Raw genomic sequence first — 21464 nt, forward strand, 5'->3', positions numbered from 1 at the left:
TGGGTCCTTTTTTCCTAGGGAATGTCCCATATTCCCCATCACTTTTGAGGGATTTCTGTCTCCTGGACCTGTACAGGAGCCAGTCCTTGATGTCCAGAATCCCATAGGCAAGTATCATTGACTGGAAGTCTTTAGCCTTTTAGGGCAATATGAGAATCATAGTTGGTATAGAAACGCTGAGATACTGGAGTGAGGATGACTGTGGCTAGTGAGAGGATGTGTGCCTATTCTAACGGAGGCATCTGTAAATGTCCATGTGATTTTGGCTGTATGGCATGAATGGTACAGAAATTCTAAGGACCTTCAGATATTTGAGTCTTCTGTGGCCAACGGACTGTCACAGTAGATAATCTAAAGGTTTGCAGATTTCTGTACCTCCCTCGGCTGTTGATGTTATGGCCATCACAGGCACAGGTAGGAACCCCAGCACTGACAAAAGGGAGATCCAGGGATCGGGCTTGTCTGACCCAGCCAACATTCCTAGTGACAGTAGTGGATGTGGACTTCATTGCTCTCCAGTTTTTGCTGATATTGAAGAAGGGCTTATCCCCCTAAATTGTGGGGAGAGGGATATGGTTGAACCAGAACAGTTGCCAGATGTGACTTTCCAAGAGGAATGGTAAATACGGATTTTTATGGGGAACATTGAGTTCTTAACATCTTTATTGAGGTATTGTGACATGAAATAAAATGAATATATGTAAAGTGTAAAACGTGTTATGTTTCACCATGTGTGTATATACTGATGAGACCATACAACCAAGATAATGGAGATATCCCACACAACCTAAATATTCCTTGTGTCCCTTTATAATCCTTTCCTTCCAGTCCTTTCTAACCCCCTTTCTCACAATTCACAAGTAATAGCAAGCACTTTCTAGTATTTCATATAAACAGAATCCTATGGTATATACTTTCTGGGAAGTGGGACTCTGGCATTTTTCACTAACTATAACTATTTTGAGATTAATCCATCTTGTTGCATGTATCAGTTGTTCGTTTGTATTGTTGAGAATTATTCCATTGTATAGATATACCACATTTGTTTTTTATCTATTCACCTGTTAGTGGATGTTTAGGTTGTTTCCAATTTTTGGCTGTTACAAATAAAGCTCCAATGAAGATTTGTGTATAAGGTATTACTGAATAACATTCCATTGTATGGCTATACCACAGTTTGTTTATCCATTCACTGACTGAGGGGCATCTTCATTGCTTCCAAGTTTTGGCACTTATCAATAAACCTGCATTATGCATTGTGTGTAGGTTTTGTGTGGGTATAAGTTTTCAATTTGTTTGGGTTCACGCCAAGGAGCATGATTTACTGGGTCATATAGTAAGAGTATGTTTAGTTTTGTAAGAAACTCTCTTCCAAAGTGGCTGTCATTCTGCACTCCCACCAGCAGTGGGTGAGTGTTCCTTTTGCTCCATATCCTCATCAGCATTTGATGTCAGTGTTTTGGACTTTTGCCATTCACATAGGTGTGTAGTAATAGTATATTGTTGTTGCTTTCACTTGCAGTTCCCTAATAATATATGATGAATATCTTCATATTCTTCTTTTTTTAATAAGCTTTTGATGGCTAGCTTTTTTTGGCTGCATCAGGTCTTAGTTGCAGCACGTGGGATCCTTTGTGGTGGCATGCACGTTCTTCGTTGTGGTGCATAGGCTTCTCTCTAGTTGTGGCGTGTGGGTTTTCTCTGTCTAGTTGTGGCATGCGGGCTCCAGGGTGCATGGGCTCTGTAGTTTGCAGCACATGGGCTCTCTCATTGAGGTGCGTGAGCTCAGCTGTGGCGTGCAGGCTTAGTTGCCCTGTGGCATGTGGGATCTTAGTTCCCCGACCAGGGATTGAACCCATGTTCCCTGCATTGGAAGGCAGATTCTTTATCACTGGACCACCAGGGAAGTCCCTCTTCATATTCTTTTAACAGTGTCTTGCAGAGCAGAAATTTTAAATTTTAGTCAAGTCCAGATTACTATGTTTTTCTTTCATGGATTGTGTTTTTGGTGTTGCATCTAAAAAGTGATTGCTAAACCCAAGGTAACTTACATTGTCTCCTATGTTATCTTCGAGGTGTTTTATAGTTTTGAGAAAATATTTGTAAAAGGTATAAGATGTGTGTCTGGATCACTTTTTTTTTGGCTGTGCTGCACAGTTTGTGGGATCTTAGTTCCCCTACCAGGTATCAAACCCATGCCCCCTGCAGTGGAAATGGAGCCCTAACCACTGGACCACCAGGGAATTCCCTAGGTCACTTTTTTATTGTTTCTTTATTTATTTTATAAACAGGATACATAATTTATTACCTATTTTACTATCTCTTAGCATTTTTTTTTAATTAATTAATTTTATTTTGGCTCACTGGGTCTTCACTGTGGCGTACAGGCTTCTCTAGTTGCAGTGCGCAGGCGCACTTGCGGTATGTGGGATCTTTATGTGTATAAAGATCTTTATCTTTATGTTCCCCTACTGGAGCCCCTGCATTGGGAGCATGGAGTCTTTTTTCTTTTTTTTTAAATAAATGTATTTATTTATTTATATTTTTGTCTTCATTAGGTCTTCAGTGATGCGTGCAGGCTTTCTCTAGTTGTGGCTAGCGGGGGTTACTCTTCATTGCAGTGTGGAGGCTTCTCATTGTGGTGGTTTCTCTTGTTGTGGAGCATAGGCTGTAGGCGCACTGGCTTCAGTAGCTGTGGCACACAGGCTCAGTATTTATGGCTCACGGGCTCTAGAGTGCAGGATCAGTAGTTATGGCACACGGGCTTAGTTGCACTGTGGCATGTGGGATCTTCTTGGACCAGGGCTCGACCCCACGACCCCTGCATTGGCAGGTGGCGTCTTAACCACTGCACCACCAGGGAAGTCCCTGGATCACTTTTTAAAGCCCATTTGTTGAAAAGACTTTTTTCTCCATTCCTTTTCCTTTGTTCCCTTTTCAAAAACCACTTGAATGTATTTGTGTTCGTCTATTTCTACACTCTCCATTCCAGTTTTTTCCATTTATTGAGATAATAATCGTGTGGCTGTGTGTGGGGGTCTTATTGTCTTTTATTTTATTATATGGTTTATTCCATTAATTGATATTCAGATGTTAAGCCAACATTGCATTTCCTGGGACAAATCCCCCAGATCACGTTGTATACTCCTTTGTGTATGTTGCTGAGACAGTTTTCTGATATTTTGTTAATGTATTTTATATCTATATAGATGAGTGATAATGGCTTTGTAGATTTGGGGATTTTAAAAAAATATTTAATTATTTATTTGGTTGCACCAGGTCTTAGTTGCAACAGGCAGGCTCCTTAGTTGCAGCTCACGGGCTCCTTAGTTGTGGCATGTGAACTCTTAGTTGTGGCATGAATGTGAGATCTAGTTCCCTGACCAGGAATCGAAACTGGGCTCCCTGCATTGGGGGTGCAGGGTCTTAACCACTGCACCACCAGGGGAGTTCCTACATCAATTTTTATATGTAGCATTTTTATCTTCATCTAGTTCAAAATATTTATGTTTTTTAAATTTCCCTTGTAATTTCTCCTTTTACCCATAGGATAATTAGCAGTGTGTAGTTTAGTAAGTCTTTTTCTATTAAATTTACAGGGATGGTATCACAGAGCAGGAGGAATGCTTGTGATTTTTCAGTCAATGGTCCAAGTGTTACTGTTGAAATGGGGAAAATCTGTGAGTTATTTGAAGTAACTTGGTTTTTCTTCATAAGATGGGAGATGCTTTTTTCCAGTTTCTCTTCTATTGACAGTATTTACAAGTGTCCTTTTCAATAGGTGGTTGGTTGGGATGTGGGCCCCATAGTCCCTGCTGATCTGCAAGGACACATGTTTTCGTCAGATCCTGTCTTGTAAATATGAGCTGCCAGGCTTTGTAGTTCAAAAGGGGCTAATTATTCTTTTTTTAAATTATTATTTATTTACTTTATTTATTTTTGGCTGCATCAGGTCTTCAGTTGTGGCACGCGTGGGATCTTCGTTGAGGCGCACGGGCTCAGTAGTTTTGGCACGCGGGATCTTAGTTCCCTGACCAGGGATCGAACCCGCATCCCCTGCATTGTATGGCGGATTATTTACCACTGGAACACCAGGGATGTCCCAGGGCTAATTATTCCAAGTTCTATTTTTGAATTAAGTCTCCACCTTCACATTTAACACCATTGGCAAAATGACATGAAACAGCTGCTCTTAACATCAGCACCTCTGTGACTCCCAACTGTTGAAATTAGGAATTCTTTCTAGTCTGTCTGAAAATCTCCTATAGCTTAAAAATATTTTTGTTTTAATGATTAAATTACTATACAGTCGATTTTTCCTGGTCATGGACCACCAGACAAGAGACTCATAAATCATAGGCATCCTTATTCCTGAAACTATGATTAAGAAATGTCACCAGATGATTAAACCCAGCTTCTTTGTTCCTCCCCTCTAAAACCCCACAACTCAAAGACCCAATTGCAGTGGGTGTCAGACTTGTCTCCCACTCCCTTGATTGGTGCCCTGCAACAAACTCTTACTTTGCTGCAAACACTCAATGTCAGTTTGGCTTTTGCTCAGTTACAGTAGGGGGTCTGAGCAAAAGGGAAAGAGTAGGGGGAGAGGTGCTAAGGAGAGAGATCAGAAGGATAAGGGGGTGGGAGCACTGGATGTGGGAGGCTACTGCAGGACAAAGAGAGGGTGGATTTACAGGGGAATGAGTCTACTTTTTTCCTGCTGAAGTTTGTCGACTTGCTCATTAGTTTTGGCCAAAAAATCTTTTAGTGATGTAACTTTTTAAACTTTTTTTTTCATGTGTATTTATTTTTGGCTGTGTTGGGTCTTTGTTTCTGTGCGAGGGCTTTCTCCAGTTGTGGCAAGTGGGGGCCATTCTTCATCGCGGTGTGCGGGCCTCTCACTATCGCGGCCTCTCATTGTGGAGCATAAGCTCCAGACGCGCAGGCTCAGTAGTTGTGGCTCACGGGCACAGTTGCTCTGCGGCATGTGGGATCTTCCCAGACCAGGGCTCGAACCCGTGTCCCCTGCATTGGCAGGCAGATTCTCAACCACTGCACCACCAGAGAAGCCCTAGGGATGTAACTTTTATTTCAGAATTTAATTTGGAGTCCTCTGCATACTAAGAAAAAATACTATCCATTGGGCCTGAGAACTCTTATTTCCTTTATTTTCAAAGGTGTCTTTCAAATTAACCCTTTTGTTCAAATCAAGTGTCCCCCAGAGTGGCCGTTGAAGGCCCAAATCATCCTTAGGATAGTTATGCTATTCAGAAACACAGGCACACAGGACTTCTCTGTGTGATCCAGACAGCCCAGGAAAAAAAACCCCAAAAAACAAAAAACATAACTCAAAGGACATCAAAAACAGTATGAAAAGGAATGGCGTGATCCACCAAGTATCTCAAACAACAGGGAACTAACAATAAAATCCAGGTGTCAAACTGAGAACGAAAAGGCACGAAACTCAACACAGAGCAGAGTTTAGACCTACTGCTGACTTACCATGTCTTCAAGGACTCAAGTTGACCTTGAGCAGCAAGGCACAAGGGACATATGTGGGTACTGCAGCTGGTGGAAGGCTGGGGTCTGCGGTGACAGGCAGTGCAGACGGTATCTCAGTGGGACTTCCACAACAAACATAATAGGTTGTAACATAGCTTCTACAGTGGATATATCCAGTTTATCTTGTTCCTTTTGTCCACTGAACATTGATTAGTGAGACACAGGCTCAACAGTAGTGTGAGCTGGAGGACTGATGATACTCAGTGTGGAAGCTCCTTACAACTTCTCCTATTACTATTTTACCTTCTTAATCTGAATTTGTCTTAAAAATTATTTTTTCACTTGCTTTGACACTAGTTGAGGAAATCATACATCTCTCATGCTTAACAGTTAGTAACCTGTCCATCATTTTCAATTTTGAATGAACAACTGTGTATCATACAAAGACCTCAGAGAGGACTTTTACCACATTTAGTGAATATCCACTCTTCAGGAAATTCATCACAAAATTTACATTTGCATTTTCCATTTCTGTATTCAGTATATGTAAAATATAGATAACAGCAAGTTCAGCAAGAATAGAAAATATTGCCTTTTCAATCTCACGTGTGTATCAGTTTGTCACAAGTCCAAACTCATAACTGTCATAAGTTTTAACAGGTTGAACCGTTGAAAGGTTTGCAAACTTGTGAACTAACAGTGAATTGAACTTGGTATCTGACTCAACAACAAAAAAAGGAAATTCCTGTTTGCCTGCCTGTAAGGGAGAGTTCTAATTGTCAGGCAGTCACCTCAAAAAAAGCCAGAGCAGGTCTCATATGAGTTTTTGGGAAGTCTGGCATTCAGGAATCGGCAGACTTTCAGAAACAGGCATATTTAAGGATTGAAACCTATCCATAAAGGAGAGCGAATTATCACATGTCATTTCCTGCCAAGATAGCTTGTGACCTTCTAACCTTCGAAGCCTGGGTACGAAGGGGGCATCCCACTCGAGAGACAAAGGTTTGGGATTCCATGATCCTATCTCCTTGACGGGAACTGATTTATCAAGTAACCTGAAATTGCAGCAACACTGAATGCACAGGGAGTTGAAATCATCTCTGAAAAATACTTGAAATGAATATTACAGAAAGTTATTAACAGTGATTATGTAGTTACTCAATTAAATTAGGAAAAATAGTTCTAGAGGGTTTCCCTGGTGGTGCAGTGGTTAAGAATCCACCTGCCAATGCAGGGGACACGGGTTCGAGCCCTGGTCCGGGAAGATCCCACATGCTGCAAAGCAACTAAGCCCGTGCACCACAACTACTGAGCCTGTGCTCTAGAGCCTGTGAGCCACAACTACTGAGCCCGTGTGCCACAACTACTGAAGCCTGTGCTCTAGAGCCCATGAGCCACAACTACTGAGCCCGTGTGCCACAACTACTGAAGCCTGTGCACCTAGAGCCGGTGCTCTGCAACAAGAGAAGCCACGACAATGAGAAGCCCACGCAGTGCAATGAAGAGTAGCCCCCACTCACTGCAACTAGAGAAAGCCCGTGCACAGCAACGAGACCCAACACAGCCATAAATAAATAAATAAATAAATAAATAAATAAAAACTGAATACATATCAAAATGTGGAGTAAGAAATATGTGTTGGTCACTGGATGGGACACCATCACTGGCTCTATGACTGAAGCCCACGCCTTTAGCCCATGCTCCACAACAAGAAGCCACCACAATGAGAAGCCCGTGCACCACAATGAAGAGTAGCTTGCTGCAACTAGAGAAAGCCCACGAGTAGCAACAAAGACCCAAGCAGCCAAAAAAAAAAAAATAGTTCTAGAGAAACATATCTGTTACAGGTGAAAGAAAGTTAAAGAAAGTTAAGCTCAGTAGCTACAGTTTATTACAGTGAAAGGATACAGATTAAAAGCAGTAAAGGAAGATGGCGCTATAGGACAGAGTCCAAGTGGGACCACATTGCCAGGTTCCAGTTGCCCCCTCGCTTAAGTCTCACAGCATCAATTTGTGACAGCACACATGGAGTACTGTTACCAGGGAACCTCACACAAGCCTTGGTGTTGTCCAGGGTTCTTTTGGAGTATCTGTCACACACAGGGACACCTGTGTGGCTGACCTTACTCTCTAGCTTCTCCAAATGTCAAACTGATACAGAGACCTAAGGCCCCCCCACCATAAATCACAGTATTAGCATAAACTGCCTAGCACAACCCAAGGACCAGGTAAATAAAGACACTTTTATTAGTGAATGTATCAAGAGCTTGGAGATTGTCTCGCAGGAGTTGGACAAGTAAGTGCCACACATTTCTTTGGAATGAATAGACTGGACAACTCAGGCCTGTGATGTCATCCTTTACACAAGTCAAGTGAAAATACTCAAAACTTGTCCCTTCGGAATTCTTTTACATTTTATCCTAATCTATGTTCTCAGTGTTATTTATGGGTATCTGTATAATGGAAACAGACTGTAATGGTGTGCTACTTCACATCTTCCCAAGTCCACACTGGGTGACCTTGAAACCATGCCCCATAGGGTTAACAGAAGCTGGTGAGTAACAGAAATCCTTGAGTTTGTCTTACAGAACCACAGATAATGGAACAGCTTGTCAAAACCCCTCTGCTTGTAAACTGCCTTCACTGATTAAGTTTGTTTTAGCTTTTTTCTCTCTTTAGTTGCATATGCTCCAAGCTTCATATGGCCTAAGTAATATCACAAGACTCCCTAACAACCCCTGTAAATAACACCTCTGATGTATGGATCACTATAGTAAAGGGAGCCCCAGTTTTTGTTTTTGTTTTTGGCTGTCTTGGGTCTTTGTTGCTGCATGCGGGCTTTCTCTACTTGTGGCGAGCAGGGACTACTCATCGTTGTGGTGCACCAGCTTCTCATTGCAGTGGCTTCTCATTGCAGAGCACGGGCTCTAGGTGCGTTGGCTTAATTGCTCCACGTCGTGTGGGATCCTCCCGGACCAGGGCTTGAACCTGTGTTCCCTGCATTGGCAGGCAGATTCTTTTTTTTTTTTTTTTTTGCGGTACGTGGGCCTCTCACTGTTGTGGCCTCTCCCGTTGCGGAGCACAGGCTCCGGACGCGCAGGCTCAGCAGCCATGGCTCACAGGCCCAGCCTCTCCGCGGCATGTGGGATCTTCCCAGACCGGGGCACGAACCCGTGTCCCCTGCATTGGCAGGTGGACTCTCAACCACTGTGCCACAAGGGAAGCCCGGCAAGCAGATTCTTAACCACTGTGCCACCAGGGAAGTCCACCCAGTTGTTATTTTAGGAACTTAAGAGTCAGCTCTTACACACTTTGAGCTAGTTAAGACTGATTGTAACTACCAACCCGTAAAATTTGGCCTGCACAAGTGTTCAGTGAATGCCCTTTGGACATCAGATGGCCAAAAACTCCACCCTCAGATCATGCAAAGTGACTATTTCTGAACATGCATCCCATGAAGAAACATGTAATGCAGATACATCCGCACACACCAATCACCTCACATTTTCTCACACCCTATCACCTTTCCCCACACCTAAGACCACCTTGTGTCTTTATCCCATAAATAACTCAAGGACCCCAACTCCAGGGAGGTGGATCTCAGGCTTGCTCTCCTGTCTCCTCCATTGGCTGCCCTGTGAATGAATTTTTTCTCTCCAGCAAACCTTGGTGTCTCAGTGTTTGGCTTGTGCACCTCTGGAAATGCTACCTGGTTTGGTAACAACCTCATGTTCACAACTTGAAATTGCCACAGTTGGAGTATGTGTACCAGGGAAATTGGCAAACACTACAACCAAGGGTCGATTCATTGTTTTATTACTTGTCTAGACTTAAGAAAGTAACGGGGCTTCCTTGGTGGTGCAGTGGTTGATAATCTGCATGCCAATGCAGGGGACACGGGTTCAAGCTCTGGTCCGGGAAGATGTCACATTCCACAGAACTAAGCCCATGTGCCACAACTACTGAACCTGTGCTCTAGAGGCCATGAGCTACAACTACTGAAGCCTGCATGACTAGAACCTGTGCTCCGCAGCGAGAGAAGCCACCGCAATGAGAAGCCTGCACACCGCAACGAAGAGCAGCCCCCGCTCGCCGCAACTAGAGAAAGCCCGGTCCCACCAACGAAGATTCAACCCAGCCAAAAATCAATTTTAAAAAAAAAGTAATGGAGAATAAGTTAATGGGGACTGTACGCTAGGAATAGCACAAACATTCCACCCAACAAAGTAACTTCAGAAAACTCAAGTTCTAACACATTTCTTTTATTGTCTTCTTAGTTATTATAAAAAGGGAAATATCAGCCAACATTCACTACCAGTTGGAAAATAACTACTGTGAACATCTAAGATACACAGCTGGCAAATGAACACATTAAAAATGTTCAACATGATGAACCATTAGGGAAATGTCATCAGACCACAGTAAGATAACTCTACACACTTTTAAAACAGGTTAATATTTAATACATTTAATATAACAACCAAGTACAGGTGAAGGATATAGGGGAACTTGAATCCTCCCATACAATTAATGGGAATGCAAAAGGGTCCAGTCATTCACTTTAGAAGATGAAACCATATATTTATATAAAGAATTTTATGTACATTCATAATAAGATTATCTGTGATAGCCAAACCAGAAACAAACCACAAAACCCCATCATTTAACAGATGAATGGATAAACAATCAAAGGGTGGTATATCCAAACAGTGTATTTTTCAGGAATTAAAACAATAAACTATTATGGAATTCCCTAGTGGTCAAGTGGTTAGGACTCCGTGCTTTCACTGCTCAGGGCCTGGGTTCAGTCCCTGGTCAGGGAACTAAGATCCCACAAGCCTTGTGGCATGGCAAAAAGAAAAAAAAAAACAGAAACACGTACGACACAAAAAGAAAGAAACAAACAAACAAAAAAACACTGGTGGTTCTCACAACTCTCCTCTTCTAAGGGTGATGTAAGGACCCACCAAAAATTCTGATATCCAGGTCACAACATTATTCCCACAAAGCCCTGCAGGAGGCCTTGAACAGCAATGCAAATTAGACACAAACTGCAATGAAAACTATTCTCTGCCATGATACTATCCCCACTGAGGTATACAAAATTCCCAAACAGGTGACATAGAGCTAGAAAAATCCATCCGGAGTATGACATGAAATAATGCCACTGAAAAAGGTAACCCTCTGTAAGCCACCAGCAGAACCCAGACTGGGTCACCTTGGTCAAAGCTGGTTAAGTCCATGGCCTAGTCAGTTAGACACAAGAGAATGGTAACACCCAAGTGCTCAGGCTACTCATGCTTCCCTCCACAGGATGCGAGAAAACAGAGGTCTACCTACCCTGATTACACTGAGGTGACTGCCACTTGGTAGAAGTAAGATGATTTTTACCACAGAAACTCACACTGACGTTAGTCTGGCAAGGGCCCTGCACAGGTTAGAAAGTAGAGTGTAGCTCCTTAAAATCTTCCTCTGAACCTGGTACTCAGAGGCAATCTACACACTAGGGCTGTTCAGATGTATGGCATTCAACTTCCAGTTGATGACTCCCTCACAGAGCCTATTCAGTATGATGTATTAACTAAGGAGACAGCTCATTCACTGCTCTCCTCATCTAATTTGAAGGCCTTTCTCCAGTATGAACTTTCTGGTGACGAATGAGGTTAGACCTTCGGCTGAAAGCTTTCCTACATTCGCTGCACTCAAAGGGTCTGTCTGGGCTGTGAAGTTTCTGGTGCTCAGTCAGAGCAGACCTTTGACTGAAGACTTTTCCACATTTGCTACACTCAAGAGGCCTCTCTGTAGTGTGAACTTTTCGGTGTTGAGTAAGTTGGGTGTTTTGGCTAAAGAATTCTCCACATTCAGTGCACTCATATGGTCTTTCTCCAGTGTGAATTCTCTGGTGTTGAGTGAGGCCAAAGCTTTGGCTAAAAAGTTTCCCACATTCAATGCATTTATAAGGCCTTACTCCAGTGTGAACTCTCTGGTGCTTAATGAGAGTAGAGCTTTGGCTAAAAAGTTTCCCACATTCACTGCATTCATATGGCCGTTCACCAGTGTGGATTCTCTGATGTTTAATGAGGCTGGGACTTTGGTTAAAGAATTTCCCACATTCACTGCACTCATAAGGCCTTGTGCCTGTGTGAACTCGCCGGTGTTTAATTAGGTTGGAGTTGGACGTAAAGAATTTTCCACATTCGTTGCATTTATAAGGCCGTGATCCAGTGTGAATTCTCTGATGTTCACTGAGGCTGGAGCTTTGGCTAAAGAATTTGCCACATTCACTACACTCATAAGGCCTTTCTCCAGTGTGAATTCGCTGATGCCGAACAAGTGTGGGTTTGTTGCTAAAAGCCTTCCCACATTCCCTGCACTCATAAGGCCTTTCTCCAGTGTGGACTCTCTGGTGCTGAATAAGTATGTGTTTATAGCTGAAGGTTTTCCCACATTCACTGCATTCATAAGGCCTCTCTCCAGTGTGGACTCTCTGGTGCTGAGCAAGCCTGTACTTGCGGCAGAAGGCTTTACCACATTCACTGCACTTATAGTGCCGTTGTTCATTGTGAAAGGCTTCCACACATTCGGCGTCCTTTTGTGGAGTGACCTGGTGCTGGAGAAGGCTAGAGCTACCAGGGAAATTCTTCCCAGCCTCCTGGCATGTGGAAGACTTCTTGGATGCATGGACTATGTGGCTGTTCATAAAGGCCTTACCCACATCTCTTCTAAAGAGTTTCTTTCCACTGTGCTGGTGAAATTTCACACTTGACCCACACAGTTTCTGGCCAGGGTTTGTTCCGAGGTCTTCAGCTAGATGCAAACCACCTTCTAAGTCTGGGCTACACCTCTCCCAGGGATAGGCCTCCTGGGTGGACAGGTTTGTCTTTGAAGTATTTATTCGTGGCACTTCTACAAAAACATTCTGTTCAGAAGGTGTCTCCTTGATCTCTGCTCCATGCCAACAACCTGAAAGCACAGACATATGTATGAACTTCATGTAGATTTTGGTAGAAGGAGGCAGCCCCATCACAAATATCAAATATGTGTCTGACATACCAAGGAAATAATCCATGGGACTGTTTTCAGGACAAGGGAGCTGGGGGCAGGTAAAGAAAGCGCAGCTGTGCAGGACTGTGCCTCTCCAAGTCACAGAACAGGGAGGACTCACCAGGCAAAAGGCACAAGGATGGGGTGGAGCACACGGAGGAGCTGGGGTCCACAACTCACTCCTCCAGGAATGGTTTTCACCAGGGCCTTGGTTGCTGGTGACACATGTGTGCTGTATGGAAAGCTGTGTCCAGGCCCAGGAAAATCCGATTGTCACTGAGTAGCTGGTGTTCAAGGACTATTTTGAGGATAGGTGCAGAACTCATGACACGTTAAGTGTAGGCCAATACTGAAAAGCACAGAGGAGTGAGGATGGAGAGGACCAATGCAGAATGGAAGACAGAGAAGTGAGGGATAATCCTGGGTTCGAAGTCAGAGTAGATATGACAGAAGAAGTAAAGTGTCAAGAATGGGTAGGAAAGATAGAAATGAGGTACACAGTCACTGTCCTTGGCACCAAAACAGTGCTAGGCACAGAACATGTTCCTGATATGACTTGACTCCAACCATAATATCACATCCTTCCCCTGATGCCAATCACCAGACCCAGGTTCACTTTGAGCCCCTCATGTTGTGCCTGGAGTCATGTCCACTCTGTCAAGTACCCAGGGTTCTCCTCTCAGCTTCACTTGTACAACATGCGACCTAGAAAATGCAAGTCCTAAGGGAAAGACAGGACAGGTGAGCGGTCAACACTGGCCCACAAGGGCAATCAATTCCAAAACAATCTAAGGAAAGAAAAACAGTATCACATATTGAATCTTTGAGGAGAATATCACAGCAACAGCCAGGTGGACCCCACAAAAAGTGACCATGTCGGGTCCGAGCATTTCCTGGTACTGTCAGGCCCCAGAAAATGACAGCCAGAAAAGGGCAGAACATGGAGTACAGAGGTGGCATGGGTCTCCAGTCAACTTAGCAGGGAGTGGCTGAGACTAATGAAACCCACTGGACTAATTCCAAGTCATCTGACACAGAAAACCTTCACTGAAAAAACTTCAGAGCACTTGGCATTAGGTCTACTTGTGAAAGGAGGTCATATACACACTTAGCCTTAGCACCGACAGCACAGATGACAGGGAAGCAGTAATAGAGATGTGCACACTGTCTAGCTGTGAAAAAACAGACTTGCCTTTGGAAAAAAGGGGAAAGGCAGAGGCCTGCCCAGGATGCTGGGATAGGTGTGAGGGCCTTACCCAATGATGCAACAAGTGCAAAGGTCTCCAGCATGACATCATGGTACAGGAATCTCTGGGCCTCATCAAGAAGCCTCCATTCCTCCTGGGAAAAGTACACAGCCACGTCCTCAAAGGTCACAGAGCCCTGTGATGACAGGGACAGATGTCTCCATAAGCAGCCTCTCTCCCCAGGACCCCATAAGTACCCCTAAACCATACTCACTCTGGGTTCATCATCCTCCCCAGCTCCCTAACTCAGAGGGCACTGGTACTGAATAACTCTTTGTGCTTCCTTGAGCACTAGGTACAACTCTCAGCAGCAACAGGCAGGTGGACAGATAGATGCCATCTAAGCTGTGGACTTGGTATGCAGGACCCCCTCCCTCTCTTGCGCGACAACAGCCTGAGAGTCCCCAGGATCACGTTACCTAGACACAAACAAACTTGGGCTCATTGTCCTCTCAAACTCCTTGTATGAGGGCCCTGGGGCAACGTGGTCACACACCTTCCCCACATGCGTATTACTCACTGGCTAACTCCTCATACATCTATCTGATCCCCATCACCACCACCCGGCCCACAAAATTGGCATGTCTCCTGCCTCCTCACATATCCTCTGCACATGGCATCAGAAAGTGCCTGCCAATGCAACTGGATCCCACCGTACCCCATCTCTCCACTGGTGGTTCCCCAGCCCTGTTCTGAAGGTTTCCCCAGCAGGCCTTGTTCCTGACTTTAACCTCAGTCAAAACATGCAGATCTAAATACCCCTGGTCTGGTTCCACTTCTGTATTCCTCACTATGTCTCTTCACCAATTAGAACCTTTAAACACCCATTTAAAATCCACACCCACTTGACACACCTAAGGTAAACTCATCTGACACTGTGACAGAAACTCCCCAAGTTCCACCACAAAAGTCTGGTGAGTGCATAGGAGGAGAAATAACAGCAGCCTGACTTCACTATCACTTCACCTCCATTTCTGCTTTCCCTTTGCATCAATTTCACAGCCACTCTCCCATAAAAACCTGGGCCACCTGGTGGACTTTCACCACCCCCTTCTGTGTCACTGATGATCAGTCCTGTTCCTTGAATGTCTTTGTGACACCCACAGCCCCCCTTTCCTCCCTTGTCCCCTAATACATCCTGAACCCTCCCCAGCACTCTAGATCTGCAGGTTCAGCTGCCCACTTGTCTCCTATACTTGGGAGTCACTGAAACAGCTGAAACTCAACATGGCCAAAACCCAAATCCTAATACTCTCGGTAAAAAGAACTCCTACCACTGACTTCTGCATCTCAGTTTGATGGTACTTCCACACTCCCAGATGCAAAGGGAAAAAACTCTGGAGTCATCTGTGATCCCTCTACCTTAGAAAATCTGGTCAGTCCCTACTTTAAAAGCAAATCCAGAAGCCAAGTGTTTCTCCTACCTCCACATCCACCCACCCTGTCAGCCACAACAAATGCTTATCTGGATGACTGCAACAGCCTCCTTGATAATCTCCTTGTCTTCCTCTCCCCCAGTCTGTTCTGCATTCTGCACCCAGGGGTAGCCTTTTAAATCCTAAGTAAGATCATTTTTCTCCTCTGTTCCAAATATACCATGGCTGCTATCACTCTCAGAACAGACTTCTGAGAGTACCATTCTAGGTGCAACTTCTCAAAGTACCACTCTAGGCCTGACTCTGGCCCCCTTGCTCTCCATCCTCACCAGACATTAATAGAGACCTAGAAGTCCTAGAACACTCCCATCTCACTCTCATCCCCAAGCATTTGTACATACTAACCCCTGTACCTAAGACAACCTTTCACATCTCAGTCCACTGGCTGCCAAAAATGAGTATCTGTCCATATAACCTCTGGCCTGGACTTAGAAACCTGGGCTTACGGTTTCTCTAGGGTCTTGAGATACCAAGGCCAGGAAGGGTGGCAGCAAAAGAGTTCCAGGACACCTGACACTCACCAGTGCAGTGTCCATAAGTGGTTCTGCTGAGTGTGGAACCTGTGGGAAGAGCAGGGCCATGTAACTTTAATTCCCATCAGCAACATAGACGAAAAAGAAGATTAATGAGTGAACCGTTTAATACTGAAGTCAAAGATAAATGCTCAAGGGAAAAATAAAGCATGTAAAAGAGGGCAGAAAAATGTTATAGAGTTGTGCCATAAAGTCACATGGATAACTTGAGAAAAGGCTTCCCAGAAGTGGGACAAAAAGGTGAAAATCCTCTCTGTCAGAGTCATGCCTGGTGTGTTTGAGCAGCACCCACGAGGATGGTGTGACTGAAGCCCAGTAAGCCAGAAGAATAAGGGATCGTGTTGGCGAGGAAGTGGTGTTGGCAGGTCATATAGCACTATTAAAGCCCTGAGCAACAAATATCAAAATTTAGTCTCATTTTACGTACAGGTCTGTTTCTTACACTTCCAGACACTTCCATTTGTTTCCCTTTTTCTATCTGTTTGTCCCTTGCCTATATCATATTTTTCTCTTCCCATAGCTTGTAGCTGGCCCTAACAGGTGGCCAGGAGTTCTTATACTTCCATTTCAAATTTTACTCTGGTTATATTAAAAATTATTGTTTTATATAAAATCCCAGCTTACATAATCCATAGATTAAATTCTGATTTGAAATTACTATAACATTGTATAGTATAATTTAAGAATATGTACTTTTAATACTTATCCATATTCTTTGGTGTTAAATTTTCCATAAATATTCAGATTATCTGTAATTTCCTACATGCTTTTCTCTCTGGTGGAAGAGAACAGAACCACCATTTTTCTGACTATGCATTCAAAATGAATCTCTGATAAAGGGATTGTTCCTAGAATCAGTAAAAGTGCTTGGCCTCCAGGAGTTGGGGATAACTGGACCTCATTTTGGACTCTTTAAACTTAAGAGAAAGGAAATAAGATATAGGACCTAGCCTCTATTCCATCCTCATAGACATGGAAATATCTTCTTGAGCTCTTAATATCCTGCTAGGGTTTCGAAGCATTATGACTTTTTATCCTTACAATGATTCTTTTCAGCCCTCTTAAAACAAGTATTTTAACAAAATATTTTAATCATTTTCTCTTACAAGATCACCAGAGGAAAATTATTTAACAGTAAAATAAATATTAGTGGAAGAGCACAATCTCTTAAAACACGAAAACCCTCTGTGTGTGTGCAGACTGTAAAAAAGTAAGTTTATGTAAGGTATAAGTGTGTGTCAAAATATAATTATGAAATAGTTTAAGTATAATTTTCATTCAAAGAACTAAGTTAAAATTAGTAACACAGAGCAAAACAAGATGAGTAAGTGGAAATGTTAATTTAAATACAATAAAAATTTTAACACATAAACTAGACAGATGTGTGCTTTATATACTCCAGAACACATTCCAAGTATGGCTACAGTACTAGTGCTTATAGATACAGAAAGCAAACCGAAAAAAAAAACCAAACAAAATCCAAACAAAAAACCATAGGCAAAAAAAGGCTTTCAACAGGAAAACGTACAGACATTTTACTCATGTATTCATATCTACAGAATACTACACAAAAAGGAAAATAGATACCCTGCATGAAAAACATGCGTAAGGTCACACCATATTGTGCAAATGAAGAAAAACACATCATAATACTTATACGATTCCATTAATTAAGTTTTAAAACAAGCGACCGGAACTAAACTACAGCCATCGAATATTTTCCACATAGTTGGCAAAACTATCAAGAAAAGCAAGGAAACGCTTACTTTAAACAACAGACAATACTTTAACTTTTGAGGGATGGGTATAATTGTTTTGAAGGACCCCACTGGCGGCTTCTGGGATCGCATTTTTTGACCTCAGCGCTTAACAGATACTAATTTTAGAGCTGCTTATTCAACTGTATGTATAAGTTCTGTTCAATTTTTCTCCACGCAGGTCATTATTTTAAAATTCGGAAAACCAAGGTTTGGGGGCACGAATAAATATAAACATAGGACACGCGTAAGAAAAAATTGGTAAGATCAGAAACAGTGCAGAATGAGAAGAGTTGGGGGAGGGCCCTGAGGGCGCAGCGTTTACCTGAATCGGACCCATCAGCGCTGCCGCCGCCAAGGGAGTCTGTGTGCGAAGGTGGGGCCCGGGCACTGCAGCCCCCGTCCCGGCCCCGCAACAGAGTCAGGCTGGATGGCGCCCACGCCGAGCCTTAGACCGCCTCAGAGCTGCCTCAGAGCAGCTGGCACAGCAGCTTCCTAGTTCCTTGATCTCGGGCTAGACCAGCGTCCTCAACCTCACCACCAGTGAACAGATCCGTGTTTACAAAATGTCGCCGATCCACGCCGGAAGGCCCGCCCAAACGCCGTCCTCCAGAACGGAAGTGCCTCTTCCCGAGTCTTCATTGGTCCAGTGCCCCTGACGCGCGACGCAGTGCTTTCAGGGTAATGTAGTTCACAACGCTCCCGTCCCCGGCAAGAGGCGGTGACCCCCAACCTCCAGAGAAATGTTCCGCCTCACCCGGAGGGTTGCTGGGAAGTACAAAGGCTGTGAGCACGGGGCGGGGTTTCACGTTTCTTAAAGGGGACGCACCCAGATTTCCTTGAAATGTAGTCTGTGCTGATCACAGAGAGGTACAGTGACAATAATTTCAGATGACCCCCAAACCGGCAAAACCAAATGGGCACATAATACCGGGTTTTCGCTCAGACACAAAGTGCATCCATGCTGAGCTGGAGTCCAATAAACATTGTCTTGTTGATCTTCCAGTACATGTAAGCTGAAGCTTTAGACTCAACTTATGAGCCTCACTGTGTTAGGTCAGTGTCAAGAAAGTAAAGACTTCAGACAGGGCCATGCCGGGCAAGACAGAGGAGGGATGTGGGGCAGCCAGAAGCAGGTGGACCAGGCGCTGTGTCTCTGAGTCCATCACAAAAAAACGGAAAGCCTGTGACACTGTCCCATTCAGGGACCTACACATATTTCTTGCTCCACATTTTAATATGTATTCAGTTCTTCTCTAGAAGCTAAGATCTACCTATCTGAAAAGGAAGAGGGACTTACCATATGTAACTTTCTGTCAGGAGAGTGACTCATAGTTTATTTGGAAAGGGAGCATCTGAACCCAGAGATAAAGGATTGGATTACATGATCTCCTTTCCTTGCTGGGGAGTCAATATAATTTCACCTGCAAGTGCAGTGAAAATGCATGGAGAGTTGAGCTTATTTCAGGAAAATATTTGTGAAATGTTGAAATTGCTGAAATCAATCATTAGTTATTCAAAAGTGGTGGCCAAAATAGCTCTTGACCATGTGAAAGAGGTTAGGATCTCAGTGAAGACTGAAGGAACACTGAAGTCTGAGAATGAGGGAATGAAGCTGAGCGCGTAGGTACACAAGAAAATTGGCTAATCTGTGGATATAGCTCTCCAAGTTGTGATTTATTATTTATTTATTTAAATAATTTTTTAGTATACCAAACAATGCCAGCTTGAAGGGTGACATAGAGAGAGCAGATATCTTTGCCAGAATGCTAGAAAAAACAGGGCATCTGTGCCATCATATTTATACCCTCCTTAACAAGCACTCATTAAGTGCCTACTCCATTCCAAGCACTATTTTGGCTGCATGGGACCCATCAAGATCCAAAGAGACAAATATCCCTACCCTCATGAGTCTGACTTTCTGGTCAAAGGAGATGGACAGTAAAAATTAATGACAACATAGTCTATTGCATAATACTTTTATGTGTTATGAGTGTTAACCAAAATTTCGGAAACGAATACCTGATTGAAGTTAAGACACATTTATTTGGGGCTTGTTAGGACTGCAGCCTGGGAGACACAGTTTTGAGAAGCACTAAAATTGTGGTTCCCTGGACTACAAAATGGAGGAAGGTTATAAAGGCAAAAAACAGAAGGTCACAGTTAGTTCCATAAATTTTTAATGAAGAATTATAATTGGAGCTGTCATGAGATAAGGGTGATTGTAAAGCAAGGATTGACTGGAGTTGGAAATGTCTGCGTAGTTACAAGGGGGACTCTTGAAACCGCAAGGCTGTAGGTAGCAGATTTTTTAAATGTCTAATGTCTGCTATCAAACTGAACTTGGGTCTACTAGCCCGCTGTGCAGCAAAGCTAATCTACTAACACTGGGTTGTGGTGAAGGAAAGTACAGTGTTAATTGCAGGGTATCAAGCAAGGAGAACAAGCAGCTGTAGCTCAAAAGACCCAAACTTCCTGATAGATTTTAGGGACGGGCATTTAGAGGGTTGAGGGATGCAGCTCGTGGACCTTCTTCTGATTGGTTGGTGTTGAGGTAAGAGGGTGATGTTTCTGGAATATAACGGTTGTGGTCAGCATCCTCCACCTGGGTGGGGGTCTAAGTTTCTGCAAAACAGCTCAAGTATATGTGTCAGGTTATGTGTGTGAAGGTACCATGTCACTCATTAGACATCAGAGAATTCATACTGGAGAAAGGTCTTATGAGTGTTTTGATGTAGGAAATTCTTTCGTTGCAGCTCCACACTCATGAGACATTGGACAAATACCACTAGAGAAAGGCCTTATTAGTGCAGCTAATGTGAGAAATTTTGTAGTAAAACGCCAGATTTGTTACACACCATCAAGTTCATGTTGATACAAGGCCTTATAAGAACAGCGAATATGGGGGACTTCCCTGGTGGTGCAGTGGTTAAGAATTCGCCTGCCAATGCAGGGGACACGGGTTCTATCCCTGGTCCAGGAAGATCCCACATACATCGGAGCAACTGAGCCCGCGTGCCACAAGTACTGAAGCCCGCGCTCCTAGAGCTGGTGCTCCGCAACAAAAGAATCCACCTCAATGAGAAGACTGTGCACTACAAAGAAGAGTAGCCCCTGCTCGAAGCAACTAGAGAAAGCCCGCGTACAGCAACAAAGACTGAACGCAGCCAAACAGCAAATATGGGAACTTCTTTACATATGATTCTGGCCTCATTAAACATTGTTGAATTTACACTGGAGAAATGCCTTCTGAGTGCAGTGAATGTTGGAAAGTCTATAGCCAAAACTCTCATTCATTTGGCTCCAAAAAATTCACACCAGAGAGAGAACTTATGAAGGAAGCAAATGGGGAAAGGACTTCAGCCAAAAGTCTGCTCTGAATGGCATTGTGAAGTACATATTATGTACTTTGGGGTTTTTTTTCCCTTCTTACTGTGTTAAAACACACATACATAAAACTTGCTATCTTATGTATTTCATTTTATTTATATTTTTAAAGTGATTTTTTTACAATTTATTATTTTTTTATTTATTTATTTTTGGCTGCATTGGGTCTTCTTTGCTGCACGTGGGCTTTCTCTAGTTGCAGTGAGCAGGGGCTATTCGTTGCACTGCACGGGCTTCTCACTGCGGTGACTTCTGTTGCGGAGCATGGGCTCTAGGCACACGGGCTTCGGTAGTTGTGACACACGGGCTTGATTGCTGTGTGGCATGTGGGATCTTCCCAGACCAGGGATCGAACCCATGTCCCCTGCATTGGCAGGTGGATTCTTAAGCACTGCGCCACCAGAGAAGTCCCCAGTTTGTGTCTTTTTGTGAATACCTTACTTCAGTTATAATAATCTCAAGATTAATCTATCATGTGTCATGTTTCAGAATTCCCTTCCTTTTTAAGGCTGAATAATACTCCATTGTATGCATATACCACATCCTCATGCATTCTTCCAT

At 43.5% G+C, this 21464-nt stretch overlaps 2 protein-coding genes across 2 annotated transcripts in view; one reads left to right on the forward strand and one right to left on the reverse strand.

Moving 5' to 3' along the window:
- LOC137214301 (zinc finger protein 17-like) overlaps positions 1-18128 on the reverse strand; it is a 31629-nt gene extending 13501 nt beyond the window's left edge. Inside the window, 4 exon segments of the mRNA XM_067717833.1 lie at positions 11127-12462; positions 13800-13926; positions 15748-15786; positions 17842-18128. Coding sequence (XP_067573934.1) covers positions 11127-12462; positions 13800-13926; positions 15748-15786; positions 17842-17856 — 1517 coding nt within the window. The 5' untranslated portion in view covers positions 17857-18128.
- Positions 1-21464, forward strand: part of LOC137214299 (zinc finger protein 304-like) — a 43156-nt gene that overhangs the window by 6961 nt on the left and 14731 nt on the right.

The sequence above is a fragment of the Pseudorca crassidens genome, chromosome 20 (genome assembly GCF_039906515.1).
Source record: "Pseudorca crassidens isolate mPseCra1 chromosome 20, mPseCra1.hap1, whole genome shotgun sequence".
NCBI classification, from domain to species: Eukaryota; Metazoa; Chordata; class Mammalia; order Artiodactyla; family Delphinidae; genus Pseudorca; species Pseudorca crassidens.